The 19968-nt window shown below is 45.3% G+C and overlaps 1 protein-coding gene across 1 annotated transcript in view; it reads right to left on the reverse strand.

Annotated features, from left to right (window-relative positions):
* Positions 1-5543, reverse strand: part of Cat (Catalase) — a 51547-nt gene extending 46004 nt beyond the window's left edge. The window contains exon 1 of the mRNA XM_089560807.1: positions 5214-5543. Coding sequence (XP_089416933.1) covers positions 5214-5267 — 54 coding nt within the window. The 5' untranslated portion in view covers positions 5268-5543. The remainder of the gene's footprint in view (positions 1-5213) is intronic.
* Between the last annotated feature and the right edge of the window lie 14425 nt (positions 5544-19968).

Genomic DNA, 19968 nt, shown 5'->3' on the forward strand with positions numbered 1-19968 from the left:
AAAACCGATGCTTTCCCAGAAAGCCTTTCTTATGTAAAAAATATGCACGCTTAATGGAAACGGTCGAGGGCCTCGAGAAAAAAGTGCAAGACGTCGTGTGCTACACAAAGGATCGCTTTGTTGCCGCGTGTACAATGAGAGTCGGCGCTATTTCTGCGAACTTTCCGTTTGAGTTCGGATAAAATAAGAACCATAGTGAGAACGACATTGATTTGCTACGATCGCCTGATCTTCCTACCCCACGTATACGGTTAGATTTTTCCGATAGGCGCAGTCGTCAAAGAAGGAAGAGCGACAAATATTTCGCCAGCAACGGCATCAGAGGGAACTTTCCTGAATAAAATGTACGTTGATAAAGTTCACGACTGAGCCTCTCATAACCACAGTTTATTTTTCCTTTAATGCCGCCTTCGAATTCGAAGCCCGAGCCAAAGTACTATACGAACAGCTGTCGCTCTTGCAGAGTATTTTCTCCCACAGTATACAGCCGCATCGAGACGAAGATTTCGAACATTCAAATACATTATGTCTCCCCGCAGTGACGTCAGCACAAGGAGATCATGTGACTGCTGTCCCTCGATGACGTGGTACAATATTGGCAGACCTGGGACCTCGATTATGTAGGCTTAACGAATACGACAGATACCCTTGAATAGAGATATTCGAACCAGTGGCATCGATTTAAGACATGTCTGACATCCGCCTTGCACCTACCACGGTCTCTAGAAGATTCAAAGCGGCTGACCGCGACGTCATAGCAATAAGGCGACGCCATTGGTTGGAGTGTAACTGCGGCATACTTCTTTATTTGTATCCGACTACACAGAAAACGGAAAATTGAATTAACGCTGCTTTTCATCCCAGAGGATCTATAGTTAAAAGTGCTGGGAATTCCATTGCCACTGCCAATTAGGAAGGAACATGTTAAACTTTATGGTTCTGAACAACAACATACGCGGACCGAGGCATCGCGCGTATTGCAGTACTTGCGCTGTACAGTCGCTGAAGCGGCCTGGAAAGAACGGGCTTATTGTCACAAGTGGAAGGCAGGAAGCAATTGACCCGGAGTGCGAGGCGTGCAGTGGAAAAATCGGGTCAGGCCAAGAACCGGACGTTACGTAACCCAGATATTTCCAAATTACAGCGGCGGCGTCGCAATGACTGGCCGCTTTGCCTCGCTTGTCCCTTCGACCATGCGCGGAGCATTGTTCTCAGCCGATCTCAACAAGAACAGGGCCATGGAGGAAATCAGCACGCTCTTCAACAAACACGCTAAAGAACAACAGTCATGCCTTTGGTCTATATTGGCAGTCTTTCGGGCGTCCATTTGTATGAAGGTCGATCTGTTCAGGGCAGATTGCATTCCTTTTAGTGCAGCCGAGGCGCGAATTTACATCCACGGTATACGGAGCGGTCATTTATATGGACAGTACCTCATAATGTCAAATGCTCATAATGTCCGTACGGTCCACTTTCGGGAAACTGCCCCGAAAGTTTGCGTTGAAGACCCCAGGACGGGTTCAGATCCAACTGCTGTACAGGTTAAGGGAGGCACTTGGCTGCTTGCCTGGTAATAACAGTCTTTGTTTCTGACGGTTCCATGCAGTGGTACCACTATCAAGAGAAACAGCAAAGACCTGAGGCTTTGGATTAAAGGTGCGCGCTTTTTTAGTACGTGCTTGCGACCAGTGCAAACTTAATGCTGAGCGAAACACTTGTCACAAAAGCGGGAATTGAAATGCCGATTACCATATTAGGCCAACCTCACGTCTAACTACACATTAGGCACAACAAGAGATTATTAGTGGACGATGTGAGCAATTGAGTTTTGAGGAACTAGGTTGACATACCAGGATGAATAGACACGAGGCAGAAACTATAAACGAAATGGTGCGCCATTTGGGGAGCCTGTAATTGCATATCGCACGAGTCCTGAAGCGCCTAAGCATAACTTTGCATACGTAGCCTTGGCATCTCAGGCTACACAACGCCAGTCGTGGAAGAAACAATGTACAACCATGGCTTTAGCTTAAAGCTAACACAGCCAGCGGAAAGGACGGCAGCGAGCGATGTTTGCAGAACTTTGCAGCACAACTGAAGACTTGGAGAATCTTTGCGGTTAGCAACAAGTGCGTGCTGTGCAGAACAATTTGCTTGCAAGAAACTAGATCGTGCGCTATAGTCAAGATTCAATTTCTCAAGTCTTGTACATTGGTCGAGCGTTCGATTGAGCGCACAGGATAGGATATTTGTCGTAACAACGTGGAAACAATTGGCGAAGTCATTAGGGGCACCCAGAGACCGGCGGAGGACCCATGTCATGATGGCAGCTTCTAACCGCTGTCATTCGGCACAGTGAACGCAGATTCCACCAGATGTGAGACAGCGTATTGCAGTTGACCTTCACAAGTTCATAGGCATAAGGACGGAAAACTGGGCGAGTTGGTGGGGATTCATACTTTCAACTGCGCAAAAAAACACGGACACAAGGTAGAAGGCACGACACGAGCGCACTTGAAAGCATGAATTCATAGGCATGTCTAGTGCCCTCGGAAACAGCATCAAAGATGATATTCTGCCCTGCTAACTTCAAAAGCAGTACGGAGAAACTATGCGTCAGCCGTGTTAAGAAACTGACAGCTCCTCACGACATTCGTGCACGAGGTTCAACCGACCGATAGCGAAAGACCGCGGTGCCCAGACGGTCAACTGCCTGGCAGTTTGCATAGTGCGATATGTCGCCGACGGCCTGTCTGAAGAGACAAGAAAGTAAAAATAAACTTTCGCTGCTGGCAGTGATCACAAACAAAACACTTTCTGCAACAGACGCCCCCTCTTGATAACGAGAGTGCCCCGGCAGAGAGAGATAAACACTCTTAACGACGGACTTTGCGGGCATTCAAGATAAGTGTCCGCATAGCACTTGGGGAGCGGTGAACTAAAGTGAGCGAGAACTGCCACCGCCCATACCTGGAGGGCCCTGTGCGACTACCAGAAGTCCTAGTTCTTTTTCGGGCATCTTTAAAGAAAGCCAGCGTAGCGGGGATGCCGCGCCATCTTCGTGAAGACTTTAGGTATAGGCGAGAAATTGTTCCCTGGAAATGAGCCGTCTACGGCCATAAGAGACATGCACCTGACCACTTGGACCTTTGCCCTCGAACTGCGTTATACGCAGGGCGGCTGCGCAGTTTGCTATTTATGAGAGGGGCACGAAAAATAAAACCATAAATAACCTGACCACAGAAAGCAGTACGCTGAGGTCGGGCTCTGCTTGGTTTGATTCGCCGCAGTACGAGAAACAACAAAAATGGTCTGCAGTGGACAAAGGCAAATTATAGGACGTAGCGAGACGGAAATGGGATTTCAAGGGCGCGAAAGAGGCATCCCAATGGGCATTAAAACTGATGTCCTGTGGACGTCCTAAACGTCCGCAGTACGTTCAGGGAAGCTTCAGTGCCCACTGATATTGTCAGGGCTTAGAAGACCCACAGCGTGCCACTGTTTGCCGACGAAAGTGCTACAAACAAAATGACCAGATTCTGGCTTACAACGCATCTGAATAATGTTTTAAGCATCCTAGCCAGAAATGCTGCTCTAACCAGGAATGTCCAGTAAGGCAGCCGAGAAGAGTAAGACAGCTTTCTCTGAAGGCCGCTCAAGCAAGAAACGCTGCTTGATTATGCGCCGTTAAATAGAAGATCCAGACGGTAGATGGCGATATCTTGGCTATGGCCTCTGGTCAAGTTAACGCAACGGCCTCATCATGTGACATTCAAAAGCAAGAAGCCTCTACACTCGCGACTGTCTTCGCGCGGCGCCTTAGGATTGCGGCCACAACATCCGTCCTTCACGCTCGGCAGGTTCTCTATTAAGCCCTATCTTAGTTTTTACTTTTCAGTCCATTCATCCTCGTCAAATAATTGGCCCGCTTTGGTTCTCTCGAGCCCCTGTGTCTACAGACGGCGGGGGGCGACAGAAATAGCCCCTTATGAAAGGAGAGACCGCCCACTTCTTCCGAAGTCTCGCGTTGAAGTCATTGTATCTAAGACGACGGCGCCAAGTTCTTTCTCCCACCCTTGGGAGGCGGGACCGGCGGGACACATGTCCAGTAGACGTGGCGCGAAGGCCATAGCGGATAAGAAAGATGAGCGTAGGATTTTGCCGCCAGGCGGAAGTGCGTCGTAGGCTTTTCGGTTGTTTATTTTGTTCTGCGTCACACTGCCGCCGTCGTAGCTTGGACCACTGAGCAAGAAGTGGCGAGGGAGGAAGTTAACGGTACAAGGAAATGTGGCCTTCAGGGACGTGCAATGCGGTTGTGGTCTTTCCTGCGTCTACGGAGTATAGAAATACCACTAACCGGCGCCAAGGGAGTAATGATAGCGTGCATGCACTACGCGCGGGCGTATATGTGTGCCCATGCACGACATTCCTGCGCCGAGTGCTGTTTTCACAGCGCGATTGCAGAAAATTATGGCTGTCGGCGTGCGCAGGAAACTTTCCTCTGGCGGAAAGAACCGTAACGGAAGAATTTGGGCACGTAGTACCGGTACGGCATGTGCAAGTACGGCATTTGGAGCGGCTGTCAGCGAAAATTACCTGCAAAGTAGTGCCGTTTAGTCCGCGAGTAGAAAGATAGCACCCCATGAGACGCAATTCTCAAATCTACCTCCATGGCTTGTTAGCCCGAAGTACGATAGTTTGCTTCACGGGGATCCGGTACTGCTAGAAGTTTCACGTCAAGCCCGGCGCGGTTATGACGTCACCGAGAATGCACCGGATAGAAGCCGAGGAGGTTAAACACCAGCATACAGGAGTAGATAAATGGGCGACTCGAGACACTTAACAGGTTAGCGCAAGACCTTGAAAGCTTGGGTTTTAAACTGAAGTTTCCTCAACGCCTCAAGGCGGAGGAGGAGGACTTCACGAACGCACGTTGGTAACGTCAAGTCGTAGACGACCCGTAAACAACCACGAGTCTCCCTGGCAAGAACCAGTCAAGCGAGGCAAGCGGCGTCGAGGTACCGACGAACTACGCGCGCTCGGCTTTTAGGAGCGAGCTGCCGTTGGCACAAACACGGCGCGTCGGGGTGGAGGAAGAAAAATACGTTACTGTTCAAACTGACACTACGACTGCAGACTCCAGATTATTCTGGATCGAGCATTGAACACTGTTTTTCTGGCTCTTCGAAAGGCATGTGCGAAGCAGTCCTTACCTTATGCGTTTCCTTGTACTCCTTGAGCTGGTCGGAAGCCTTGTCGCGGTCCATGATGCTACTGTGTTGCAACGAAGGAGACTGAACGGAACGAAATCACCGCCCGATGAAGACGAAGGAAGGAAGGCAGGTGGCGGATCGAAGTAGGCGGAAGGAAAAAAAAAAGAGGACGAAGGTAAAACCGAAAGTGAGAAACACGCGCGCTGCCGAACAAACAAAGCTTGGCGACGCCGCGAACACGCCTCCCCGCTGCTGTCGCTTCGTAGAACGCTTTTATACCGTGACGCCGGTTCAGAGAGGAGGCGAACAAACAAAGCTTGGCGACGCCGCGAACACGCCTCCCCGCTGCTGTCGCTTCGTAGAACGCTTTTATACCGTGACGCCGGTTCAGAGAGGAGGCTTGCGGTGAGAGAGAGAGAAAAAGAGAGGGGCGCGCATGCGCTGTTTTGTGGAGGAGAGCAGATTGCTCCGGTCCTGGATTACTCTAGTTGCGCAAGGCAACCTAAAATGTGAGCTCATTTTGCAAGCAATTATTGGCAACTTACCGACTTAGGCGCCATCTATACGGCAAAAATAACAACATTTTAACGTTACTTTTTGAATCTAAATGTATCCCCAGCACTCTGCCTCGCCAATTGGTGCCACCACAATCGGCAAGCTTTAATTTGGGCTATTTTATTTTTCACCGTTTAGCCGGAGTTCAAAGTCGAGCTGCTGACCGAGAAAGTTCTTGGGCCGCTTTGTCGACGTCGTCTGCTTCACAGCGATGTTATTTTTTCCTTCTGGTTTACTGGACCGGATGTAGTTAACTTCTCACTGCAGTGTTCCGCACATGGTTCTGTAGTTTAAACGTCAGCCCTTTCGTTTAAAGGCGTATTGGTTTACTGAAACGTTATTCTAAACAAAAGCGCGGTGTCTTACAAACGTACTGTATAGTCGGTGCACGTAGAGTCACCCCCCCTCCCCTGTACCGCCCGATACAGTCACGTCGCGGCAAAAGCTGCCGATTTTCAGCCATACCTCCCGGAAAGCTACAAGCCTGTCACCGATGTCAGTATAAGGCACTTGTGCAAGATTCTTCTTGTATGCCCTCAAAGTGGATGAATCAGCAGCACGAGTTGGATTTAAACAATACAATTAACTGCCCCGCCCTCTTCTCAGATTCAGCAGTTGCTCTTTGTATTTTCTTTTTCATAACTGGACTACTCATGCCAAATCCACCTAAAGAGGTGTTTTTTTTTTGTGTCTTTGCGTCGTCAAGGTCATTTGACTAAATTTAGACCTCCCTACAGAGTAGCACATGCCATACATTGTTCCATGACACTGCTAGTAAGTCGACCAAATTTTTAATATCGCAAAATAAAGTCGCCTGCCGCAATAGATAAGAACAACAACAATTAAAACCGTCAACTGAAGTTTGCGTGCCAAGGGCAACATTTGCGGTTGCAAGGAATGCCAAATGAAAAAGCTCTCAACTTATTCAGATCACCTGTGTTTGTTTGCTTAATGAGCATCGAAATGTCATTACGCAGACGGGCTTTAGCATATGGCCTCCATAAAAGTCCTGGCCTTGCTGCCGGGAATCGAACCCGCACCCTTGGCTTCAGCAGCCGTACGCTACATGCACTGAGCCACCACGGCGAGTGAAAATAAAACGACATAACATATCGGTATAGGCTAGGGAGGGTGTCGAGGAATCATAATGACGATAAAATAAGAAATCGCATAGTTTCTTGCGTCGCTAAAAGGAACCCAAAGAAGCAGCCAATAGCACGTTAGAGAAACGTTGAGCAGCATTAACCGCGTGTTCCCGAGTTGCTGACGCAGATGTCTTTCAACTTGCGACTTTATTATGTATTCAATCCACGCCGACGCGACGCACGTTCATTATTTGCATAAGATATGCAAATAAGCTGCAAAAACGGTGCATTTGTACTGCACGTGTTCCCGTGGAAACGAATGTAAATTTTTATACAGGGCGCAAACACAAGTATAAAAGAAATTGCTCTGGCATACGTGACCTCTGCGACCTAGACGCTACGTGTGTTCAATGTAGGATATAAGACCAAACTAGACATTCGCTTGGCGTAATTAGGACGAGTCTGTAAAACCAGCTTTCCAGGAGCTGGCAAGTAATTAGCCACTGTGGAACGAAGATATATCTCAGCACCATGCATACAGTTAATGGAATCTCACACGTGCTCGTTATTCAGAGTATTATAGAGCTTGTTCCACTGATACAATTAGCTCGGCCATGTATCGTTGCAATGCATACGAGCTGATAGCTCTGCTCGAGAATTACCGCGACAGTATCGGAACAAACTATGCTACTATTCGTCCACCGAAATGACTCAGTGGCTATATGGTGTTCTGCTACTAAGCATGAAGGCGCGGGTTCGATTCCCACTCGGGACGGCCGCATCGAAATCAAGGCGAAAGGAAAAAGCGCTCAAATATAATGATTTCGGTGCACGTTAAATGAACGCCACAATATGGGAATCAATCAGGAATCCCCCAGTATTACGAGCCAGATATCCGCTCCCTCTTTTCCGACCCATTGAAATTGTTATTAATCCCTATGAGTATTATTGTTCTCATTCTTATTATCACGCTCCTATTCACTATTGAAATGAAAAAAAAAACTGGGTAGAGAGCTGCCCGTTTCGGATTCAGCCGGACAAGTTTACACCTGCCCAGCTTATCACTGTTCCTGGCAGGGGTGTGTTACTTGTCGTCTGCATTCAGTCGCCGTCTGCAAAGGAGCTCGAAAGAGAAGCATTGCGCTACTATTGCGCATGCTTTTAAAAGAACGAGTTTGAAAGCGTAGTGTGTTGCAGCAGGGTTTTTGATGACCTTGATTCTTAATGAGTAGTGAGAGCGTCAAGCCGAGGAGTGGGACGGCAAAAATTCACCGGGCCACGAAAAATTTGTCGAGCATTTGCTCCAGTCCCTGGCGAGCCGGACGTTTCTCGATAATGCAGCTTGCATGCGGTCCCCTCATCGGCTAGACCTGATAAAATTTTTATGAAAAGCTCTCGCCACTTCATCATGTGCATCTCATTTTACTGGCATTAGGATCATTTCAACAAAAGCGTCATGCTTGGAGAAATATTCCCCCCCCCCCCCCCCCCCTCGTAACTATTCTTCTTCGCGAAATCCCACTACGGACATCATGGCACCATCTCCGTTAAGGTGCGACAAATTTTCGGTGATTTTCAAGACTTCCAGAAGGCCTGACCTCTATTGAAGGACAAATAGACGAGCGGGCTCTCGGCGACCACAATGCGTGAAGACAAAATGGCTACTGTGTAGAAAGAACGCGTAGAGTAGGTGTGAAGGCGCATGCGCGGAAAGAGCAGCCCCGTAGAGAACTTCGCAAACCAACGCGTTGCCGTGTTCCCTCTAAGTGTGGCACATACTGTACGCGGACACAATCTAGCGTTGCCGTGTTCCCTCTAGGTATGACACATACTGTACGCGGACACAGTCTAGCGACATTCGGGGTGATGTATAATCAGTGAAGCAGATTTCGTCGCCGGCTGTGTTGAATATAATACATGCGCGTCTTCGGTGAGGAATGCTCCATACCGATAAGTGCCTCACAATTTGTCTAATAGACAAAAGCACACCACCTTTGAAAAACACTAGGCAGTGCTGATAAAATGGAACGAAGGCAACTCTGTACGTGTTTCTGATATTGCTTTGCAGGTAATGAGACCTGACTTCACCAGTTTCACGCATACCAGTTTCACGCTTTAACTACTGTAGCCTTATCTGGGGTACTACAACACAGGAAAATCTGAGCAAATTACTCGTATTGCAAAAAAAGGCAATGCGAATTGTTAAGAGATTACCAAGGTTACATCACACAGGAGAAATATTTTTAGAGCACAAAATTATACCAGTAACAAAAATCTATGACTATCGCCTTAGCCGAACACTTAAACAGGAATTTTTGAATAAAACGTCTTTTATTCAAAATCTTTCAGGCCTGAAAAGGCGCGAACAAACTTATGAAACAAGAAATAATGACATGTGGCAAACTAATACATTTCGAACAACGTACGGTCTGCAGACTTTAGAAAACCGTCTTCCACGACTTCTTAATGATCTACTAAAACAGAATATAACACCCCAATGTGTAACATTTCAGAGACTTCTAACTTACTTTCTTTGTAGACATTTCATGTAATTCTTCATGCAACGAAAACAGCCGCCTTGGAACTGTTGGTGTTCCTGGCTCGTATTCATATGTTTTCTATTAAAGCGTCTTTACTATGTAATTGCATTGTGCTAAATATTAGAATTCCTTATTTCTTTTTGTCTTGTGTTTATGGTTTTGTACTGCTTTAAATATATGTGCCAGGTGCATCTGTTTTGTAACATGTTTCTGTACTGTCTTTTAGTGCGGTGTGCTCATCGCACGTATTTTCCCTTTACCTTGTATATTTTGTTTTTGCGCCACTTTGTATGCTGCCAAAAAGGGGGGCCGTTGCTCTGTCAAGCTGTTGAAAGACAGCTTTTACTTCGGTCCCCTGCATCATCATGTACAACGTGGTGATGAAATAAACATTATTATTATTATTATTATTATTATTATTATTATTATTATTATTATTATTATTATTATTATTATTACAGTGAGCTTCACGGAACTGCAAAAAATTTTTTCCGACAAAGATCCAGCAAGAAAAGAGCCCTGAAGTGTCGGCATGAAAATGGTGACGAATTTTTCGGGTTGCACAAGCACTTTTAACATAGACCGGTTATTTGCGGTTTGCTACTGTAATAAAAAAAATCGCGGGCATGGTACGAGGTTCTCAAGCCCTGAAGAAGCTGGTCACGCATAGAAGAATGAGCTAGCGACATTCGAAAAGAGACGAACAGACCGAGTGTTATCAGGAGTGGTTTCCAAGAACACGAAAATGCATAAAATGCGACGAGTATTTCGAGAAATTTCTGGGCATCTCAAAAGTCGTTGCTGTTGTCCTCAGGAAATAAACGGCACAGAGACTTGTAGTGGCACTCACCGACTTGGGAATATGCGTTATCTTTTTTTTCGCTCTATCAAGAAAAGGAATAAACATTGTCATATTCAGTTCAGCTAAGTCTGCAGCGGGCCAAATTGGGGACATTCAACGCCCCTTATGAGTGGAATGCGATAGTATTACACTGCGAACGGAAATGAGTAAAAAGGAACTAAGCTGTCCTCTAGCGCACTCCCTTTTATGAATGTTGTGACGTCATCACAATCTGCCCACAGATGAGAAAGCACAAAGAGCAAGAACAAGAGGAGAAGCAAGAAAAAGCGGCGGCAAATTCCAACCACAAGGTCGAATGACCTCTTTCAACGAATCAAATTTCGCCACATACGCCGCCATTTTTGCGGAATGTGGGCTATAATGCTAACGCATTAAAAGTGTTCATAATTATTAAAAACTGCCCCTGTCCTGCGTCACCTGCGGTCACTCTATCGCAGGACATTTCCACAGTTCGTCATTCATGCACCTGATTACACCTCCCACGTATATCTGGCCTTTGGTCAGTGGTGATGAACTGTAGCACAAACGCGCACTTCTCAGACTAAAACTGCAAGTCACAACTAAAGGTGAAACTATGTTTTCTATAGAAAGCAACCCTTCTGAGAAATCCACTTCCTGTGAATTCTCCAGAGTGCCTAACAAACGTTGTGAGAAAGAACGGATTGTGACATAGCATGGAAGACAAAATGAAAAAAGAAATGGTGTTGTGAGCTTTGTTTGATTTGCTGTGCAGTCGCTATTATTTCGCTAACAATGGATGAATGAGGGGTAGTTGGTTGTTCATTGTGAAGGGAATCGCGCTACACTGGTCACGAGACGAAGAACACCAGAAAAGAAAAGCGTTTTTATTCCGTGTAATTTTTCTTGCGTTTTTCGTTTTTGAACCGGTTAGTTGAGCGCGATTCCCTGCAGAATACTATTATTCTTTATTTAGCGCTTTCAAATAAAAAAAAAACGTGGCATATAAGACAGTGCTTCTGCTGTCTACAAGGTTTCTTACAAGCGGGTTTTGGGGCTTAAAATCTCGAGTACTCCCGAAATCGCGCACCTCTACATTCATTCTTCAATTGTATTAACAATGGTGCAACGGCTAGACTGCGTTTCAGTAGCACATGCTGTTCTATGGGTAGTTTACAAATTGTGCTCAGCAGTACGTCTCTCACTACGGCGTTCCTCATAGCTTGAGTCGCTTTGGGACGTTAAACCCCAATGAACCAAACCAAACCATTCTCACAGAAGCCAGCGCAGGGCTGCAGGTGGTCGGCGCTTGAGAGGAAGTTGACGAAGTGCTTTGTTTGGCGTATATACACTGGGAGTCTCCCCTAAGATCTTCTGCAATTTTTAATAATAGGCTTTTTGATTTAGAAACGCGCTTTTTTCTGCATAAAACTGTCATCGAAGTAGTGCGTCAGACTAGAGCTAAGACGGGCGAACTAGTAGGCTGGTTAACTTAGAGTGGATACTTAACTTTTTACTATTAATGTTAGTCTACTTATACATTGAGAGACGTGTAGCCCTTCGTAAGTAATTGTCTTCACAATTCCGAAAACGCAGTTACGCTAGGCGATCAGGTCCACTAAATTCTACCTACATCACGTCAGAATACATGCACTTTCGCAAAGCTTTCACGCAGAGCGGTCCCTCCGGCTTCCCGTAACTCGTCCAAACAGCCAAAATTTATTGGGCCACAGCGCCGAGGGTAACTGCGTTTTCTAAATTTTAGAAAGTGATATCGACATTACTTACAGTGGGTGACACGCCTCTCAATAAACACGGACTCCTAGCTCTAATAGTTAAAAACTTAGCTATTTAATATTAGTTAACTAACCTGCTGGTCAGCACGTCTTAGCTGTGTTCTGATGCGCTGCAATGCTGAGAGTGCTATGCAAAAAAAAAAGCGCTTTTCCAACTCAAAAAGACTGCTGTTAAAAATTACAGAACATCTCATGTGAAACAGCCGGCGTACTAAGGTTGTGTTTGATTTCAAGCAAGGGACTGCCACAAGCGTCAAATACGGAAAAAAGAGGTGGAAGGTGGGAGGAGGGGGGGGGGGGGGGGGGGGGGGCAGTGTAGATCTGTTGTACTCGAACCTTTCCCCTCTCTGAGGCCTCTTTGAGAGGGAAAGCGAGATATTAGATACTCGTCAGGACTAGATTTCGCGCGAATTCCGATAGAACATTCACGAGAGTTTGAACTTGGCTGAAAGCTAGTTCACTGCATCTTTGGGCTTGCCGATGGTTATTGGAGGTTAGTAACTCTCGACATGTTTAATGTACACGTAAACCATTTAACGTATACCACACATAGGTTCGAAAGGCAAAAGTTGCAAGGTCATTATAGCCTTAGCAGCCACTGTGCACGCACAGTAAAAGGCAGAGAATAAATATTTTATTGACAGGCCTGACACGTTGATATAGCTGGTGGTAGCGGTCGAGTGTATCCATGAGATAGGTCGCGGAAGCCGCGAGGATAAAAAAATAAAGAACTTCGCTTGAGTCGCTGACCGCGCCTGAGTGCTTAGAAGATAAATCGCTGATTTCCCAGGGATGTTTTTAAAGTTCGCTTCATATATGTAGCCGTATCACTACTGTCTTCAGATGAAAAACGGCTCACGACACCACACAGTTCAAGACGCGCATAACTGGCTCCCTAGACACTTGGCAATGGTGTCCATCTGCAAGTAACTGTGCTTTCGCACAATTTCTAGTCTTTATCAATGCTAAAGCACCAGCCAGTTTTTTTCTAATTTCATTACTTTGTTTTGTGATTTAGTCTAAATTCATTGTGTTCCTTTTATGTGTGCAAAAAAAAGGTGTACAAAATTACACCCAAAAACCGTTCTGCGCCAATTTACGGCTGAGATTGACAGAAACACCGACCTCGAAGAACCTGCTGAAACAGCCCGCATACCATCTCCCCTCTTCACACTTCACCGGCAGCGATTGTTACTACATTGAAGAACTGGAGGTCGATGCACCGATATCGAACCGACCAAGGCCATGGCGTGTACGTTCGGAGGTGGTAGGACTCTCTCGTGGTAAGAGCTCGGCAAACTCCACTCGAGGACGTTCGTTCGGTGCCTCCAGACCGTTAACAGTGCGGTCACGTGACCGTGTTCCTGTCTCCTGTTTTCGATAGCGCTGTCCGGGCGCGTACAATGCCTCTGCCTTTTGTATTATTTATTTACTGGGCCCGGTTTCCGTGGCTCTATCGTTTGCGGGCTTCCAAAGGCTGAGGAGTCGTTAGCGTTTGTTTCTACGCTATGTATAGAACAGCCGCAATTTCGCACGTTTTAACTGTCGTCTGCGCTGGCATTATGCAATCACACATCCGCACGTTAGGTGTTATCACGCGGCAAACTCCAGGAGGAGGATATATCTTTTTGGTTCTATGTTTCTTCTTTGTTTCATTTTTTTTTTTTTTTTGGGGGGGGGGGGGCGAGAGGGGAAGGGGCAGTGTGGTTTTGTTGACAGTTATGGCGCGTGCTGGACACTCTGCCGGCGAAATAAAAAAAAGAAGAGTACTTGCACGCGCGAACGCCAAATCAGGTTCGTGAACCGATGAAAATAGAGTGTTTTTTGTTAAAAGCCTGAGCATTCGCAACCTTTGTCAGAATATGTCTTGATCTGGAACCGTGGATACAGTTCAGAGATTTTTGCGAACGACGAACTTCCAATTTATTCGAAGTTCGCATTTGAGCTTTCCCGTAGTACTCTGGCCAGAGGAAGGAGAAATTGCGTGACATGGTTTATTAAGCACAGCAAGAGAAGACAAGAACGCGTCAAAACAAAGGCAATATCGAAAAACCCAGCTCTACTGCACCGGCAAGATTTCTTCTCACAAAAATGCGTCCATAGACTCTAAAAACAAATACGCCCATATGGGAGTAAAAAAAAAAGTAAGTTGTCCTGTAGCGCACTATTCTTTATGGAAGGACGTGTGCGCTAGAGTACAGTTTACTCCTTTTTAGTCTTCTTTTTAGAGTGTACGCCCGAGAAAAGTTTCAAAGAAAGTTACTGAGACATAAAGCTTGTTCTACATATGTCCCCTCCCCCAACACACACATGCACACACATATTTTTTCTTAAATAATGAAATTGGAAACATTATCGTGTTGCGACAGGAAGGCTATACATGCCTGCTTTAAAAATTCGTTTTTGCTTTGCCAGCCCAGGTTACGAGTTCCGCCTCGTTCGTTTGTCATTAGACTCATTTGTTACGGCCCATTGACTTCGCGGCGCCTCATTGCATCAGACTAATGGTCCAGCGTTCTAAACGAGTGTTTGATGAGTGCTGTCAACACTGATCTGTATGACACACGGAAAACTTGTGCAAGTTAGCAAACTTACTTTCTTGACTTCTTGTTTCTCTCCACTTTTATTTATTTATTTATTTATTTATTTATTTATTTATTTATTTATTTATTTATTTATTTATTTATTTATATCTAATACCCTAAACAACCAGCAGGACATTACATAGGTGGCAATAACAATGTAAAACAGGGTCAAAACAACGAACAGGATATGAGATTATGCTGTTGTCGCCATAAGCCAAAACAATAGATCACATAGGAAGTAAGCTAATATAAGATTAAAAGGAGAATAGGGAGACCAAAATATGACAACGCCCTCAAAGCACAAATCAGTGCTTCGAACAACAGCACTTTGATTGCCAAGATTCCAAAACGTGGCAACCTTTCTGTAGCTAGAATATTATACGAGGTCTGTTAGAAAAGTATCCGACCTTTGGCCGCTGAAAAAAAACTTGCATAACTGGAGCGTTGCAAACCTAGTCATCTTTAAAGTAGTCTACTTGGGACTCCACACACTTCTCCCAGCGGTGCTGCCATTGTGGGAAGTATTCCGAAAAAGCCCTTTTCGGAATGGAGTTTAGCTTAGCTGTCGTTGCAGCCATAATGTTCTTCCTTGTCTGAAATCGCGCTCCTTTCAATGGCCTTTTGATTTTGGGAGCCAGCCAGAAATCGCAGGGGCCATATCAGGACAGTAAGGAGTCTGTTGAACTACAGGAGTCTGGTTTTTCACCAAAAAATCTGATTCGAGTGCGAGGAATGTGCAGGAGCATTGGCGCGATGGGTGCGCCAATTTCCTGTTGACCTCAGCTCCGGGTTCTTGCGCCGCACAGCATCACGTAGACAACGGAGGACATCCGTGTAGTACTCTTTGGTCATTGTTTGACCCTGTAGAGTGCGTACTCATGGTCTGCCACACAGAGGGTGTCAAAGAAAGCAGTCAGCATCACTTTCACATTGCTGCGCAATTGGCGGGCCTTCTTAAGTCTTGGTGACGTGGAATGCTTCCACTCTGACGACTGGGATCTGGTTTCCGGGTCGTACCTGTACACCCAAGACTCGTCACTAGTGATTATGATGTTGATGAAGTCGGGGTCACTGTTTGCGGAATCCAGCATGTCCTGTGAGACTTCAACACGAAGCTGCTTTTGCTCCACCGTGAGCAGCTTCGGCACGAATTTCACCGCAACTCTCTCCATGGCCAAATCTTCGTTGATAATGGAATGTGCGGAGAAATTGCTCATGCCCACCTCTTCCTCAATTTCTCGGATAGTCACGCGACAGTCCCGCATCACCATAGCGTTCAATTCGGCAATGACCTGGTCATTTTGGCATGTTGATGGCCGATTGGAGCGTGGCTCGTTCTCCACCGATGTGCGGCCATCTTTAAAACAATTGTAACACTGCTTAAACTGTGTGCTGCTCATAGCATCTTCACCGAAAGCCGTCTGAATATTTCGAATGGTTTCCACTCGGGTGTCGCCAAGTTTATGGCAAAATTTGTTGCAGTAGCGCTGCTCCTTTCACTCCGCCATTTTCCTTGCAATAAAAAACCGACGAGAGCACTGCACACTGCCTCACTCAAACGCTGCTTCCCAGCGACTGACGCTATCGGCAGGCGGGAAAAAATTCATGCATGCGCATGAAGGTTCAAGGTCGCCTGATGCAAGTGCGCTTGTCTCATATCCATCAGGTGTTCGCAAAAAAAAAATAAAGTCGGATACTTTTCTAACAGACCTCGTACACAGTGACAACACACAAAGCAACGCACGAACAAGGTGAACCCAGTCACGCACAGCAGGTTTTTAGAGTTTTGTGTCAAACGAAACATACAAGTTAACAGTGGAGTAGAAAGTAGGAAGTATGGAGAGTCTTGTCAGGGTAATATGAATAGATGTATTTTCTGGGATCAGTTTTTTTCAGCGTCACGGATAGAGTGATCAGAAGGTATCAGGTCAGGTCAGTCAGGGGAGCATTTAACATAACCCTTAACATAACACGATACCACCAGGTGCCCGACCCAATACATCCGCATTTATACCCCGTATGGCGTTAGGGTCTCACCATCATGCGCGTTTTTTTCTTCTGCATTCTATTGTTTTTTATTATGACTTAAGTAACTAAAGAAACTGATTTTGTAAATTACCTAACAATAACTATAAAAAAGGAGTGGAGCTACTATCTTTTCTTGCTTGTTTTTTGTTCGTTTGAATAACTGATATATATATATATATATATATATATATATATATATATATATATATATATATATATATATATATATATATATTAAAGTCACCAGAAATTGAAAAACATAAAGGATTTCATTCACGTCGTTTCGGCTGGCGAACCAGCCTTTTTCGAGTGTCAAAAAAGCTGGTCCTCCAGCCGAAACGACGTGAATTAAATCCTGTTATGTTTTTCAATTTCTCGTGACTTGTTCTTATATTGATCAATAAGCTGTCAAGAAATCGCTTCTAATATATATATATATATATATATATATATATATATATATATATATATATATATATATATATATATATCGGGTGTCCCAGCTAAATGTAACCAAACTTTTAAAACAGGCGAAGTGCCCTAGTCCAGTGAAACCAACTCAAGGTTCTTCATAGTCGCGTGGCCTAGTCTTGAGTATTTTTTCGCGCTTCAAAGTCAATTAATTAGTTAAGTTTAATTAGCTCAAATTTTAATCATTAACCTCAGGAAGAAAGTGTCAATGCAAAAGTTTTAGATCACCTCGCAAAATCGCTAGTAGTGCTGTTTCTGTCAAATTACGATTTACATGGGCTTCATTTATTGGCCTTGAAAGAAAGTTGTCACGTGACCAGCTGCTCGCTCACTTCTGTGCCCCAATGTGCACCCAAAGTCTCATCGAGGAGAGGATTTCAGAAAAAATGGATTTTATTCTTTAAGGCCCGTCGTGGGACGTTGAAATCGCACAGTTGTCATGTGGAAGCTTTTTCTTATTGTTAGGGTTATGGTTAAAGGCCGGTAAAAAAACTACTTTACGTAAATATTACTTTGCTGGAAATGTCTCAGTAAGCTGTTTCTCAAAGCGATCTAAAACTTTACCATTGACACTTTGTTCCTCAAGTCAATAATTAAAAAGTTAGTTAATTAAGATTAACTAATTAGTCAACCTTGAAGAACGAAAAAAATACTGCAGACTAGGTCACGCGACTCACAACAACCCTCATTTGGTTTCAGACGGCTAGGACACCTCGTGTTTTTTAAAAGCTTGGTTACATTTAGCTAGGACACCTGGTATATATATATATATATATATATATATATATATATATATATATATATATATATATATATATATATATATATATATATATATATATATATATATATCTGATAACCTGATATACCTGATATATAACTGATATATACCTGAGAACAAATAGCACAAAATAACATTCTAAGACCTCCTTTGAATAACATTTGTACGGGCACCAGTATGCCGTGTATCGCATAGGGACCCACACAAACGGCTGCATCCGGTTCCTGTGGATGCGCACGTGGTTGTGTGGACGCGCTGCGCAAAATACCGCTACAGACGCGAGCTTTTTACGCATGGGTGATCGCTTTTGTTGCGGAAAGGAAGGGCGCATCTGGCAATGCTATTAAATAACTGCGCCGCTTCCTCGCGCACGTATTCGGACAGCCTCCACATTCGAACTAGAACGGTTATGTCAAAGCAACTAAGGTGTAGATTATTTGCAGGAAAGCCCGACTGTCGACACAGCGAGGTAGATGTAAATTAGTCCGTGCCGAAACGTCGGTTAGCAGGAGTTCCCTCATTTATGTCCCGTCACAGAAGCAGCAACGATTACGTATATAAGCCGCCGTGGTAGCTCGGTGGTTATGGCGCTCGGCTGCTGGCCCCAAAGACGCGGGTTCGATCCCGGCCGCGGCGGTCGAATTTTGATGGATGCGAAATTATAGAGGCCAGTGTGCTGTGCGATGTCAGTGCGCGTTTAAGAACCCCAGGTGGTCGAAATTTCCGGAGCCCTTCACTACGGCGTCCCTCATAACCTGAGTCGCTTTGTGACGTTAAACCCTAATAAACCATAAACCAAACCTGATTGCGTATAAGTCGAACATGCGACCTGGGGTCGCCAGCTAAAGGAACGCCGGTTTAAAGGAGCGCAAGCCAGTTTCCTGCCCCACTGATTCCTCCAGTCGATAGGGAGTAAATTCACGACTACCGCTATTAATCGGTTAAACGTCGTTAACCAGTGGGCATCCTGATAGAATAATAATGCCCTTCAGCTGTGTTCGTGCAACTGCCGCGACTCTTAACCTTTCAGTTTGTGAGCCCACAACGGTAGGGAAAGGGCTCTCTAGGTTATTATGCCATACAAATGAAGGAAGCGAAGTTGTCGAAACGACAGAAAGCATAGGGGAATGTTTCCTTTTTTTTACTTGTGATGTTGATCGGCGGGAAATTAATACTCTAACTATATTATTGCTGAGAGATAATTGACTAGAAAGTAGAATAAAAAACAACCACACGCTGCCGGCGGGATCCGAATCTACAACCTCTTAATTTCGCGTGCGCCTCTCTTTGCGTTTGTTGCGAAAGCGAATTGACCTTAGCAGACGGTTTTCCGTGAAACGATTGACAGTGTCGCCGACCTGGCTTGGAGATAGAAATGCAAGCAGCGATCCTCAACGGCACAGGTCAAACATGTCGCATAGCAACGCCAAAACAGGACCAACCCTGACCTTGTCGTCTTTTCCTGGGCGGCGAAAGAGTGATAGAGATGTGAATGCGAATGGAAGAGGTCATTGTCCTGCTCCCAAAGGGCTAGTAACGCTCTTTGCTTTTAATGGGGATCCCGTATAAAAATTGTCGATAGACAGTCTATAGATTTCTTATGGACTCTATTTTCTTCCTTTAGATATTTCTTTGTTTATTCATAGTCTATGTACTGTTGATAGACAAAAGAGAGAGGGAAGGGAATTTTAATGAGATGAAAAGGTCTATAGACAACAGTCTACTAAAAGTGTGTAAACATAAATCTCTATATCGTCTATTGTTAGCGATGACCGAAAAAAGGAAGGGGGAGCGGGTAAAATACCCACGCACACACATTCGTGGGGAATAAAAACGTATATATTGTGGTTACAATTCAAGTTCGCGCACTTCAAAAGGGTTCGCACTGTCTTACACGCACGTCCGCTCAGATCGCTCGCGCTCCACGCACTCTCGCTGCGCCTCCTGCCGCCGACGCTGTTGAGTCGACGCGCCGCACTCGCGAAAACACAAAACATCACAAACACAAACGGCGTCCTGACGGCGCCGGGAAGAAATGGAAGAGGATAGGCAGGAGATGCAGTATGCACTCCGGACCGACCAACGCACCGAGCC

The sequence above is a fragment of the Amblyomma mixtum genome, chromosome 9 (genome assembly GCF_055824585.1).
Source record: "Amblyomma mixtum isolate Tamu chromosome 9, ASM5582458v1, whole genome shotgun sequence".
Classification (NCBI taxonomy): domain Eukaryota; kingdom Metazoa; phylum Arthropoda; class Arachnida; order Ixodida; family Ixodidae; genus Amblyomma; species Amblyomma mixtum.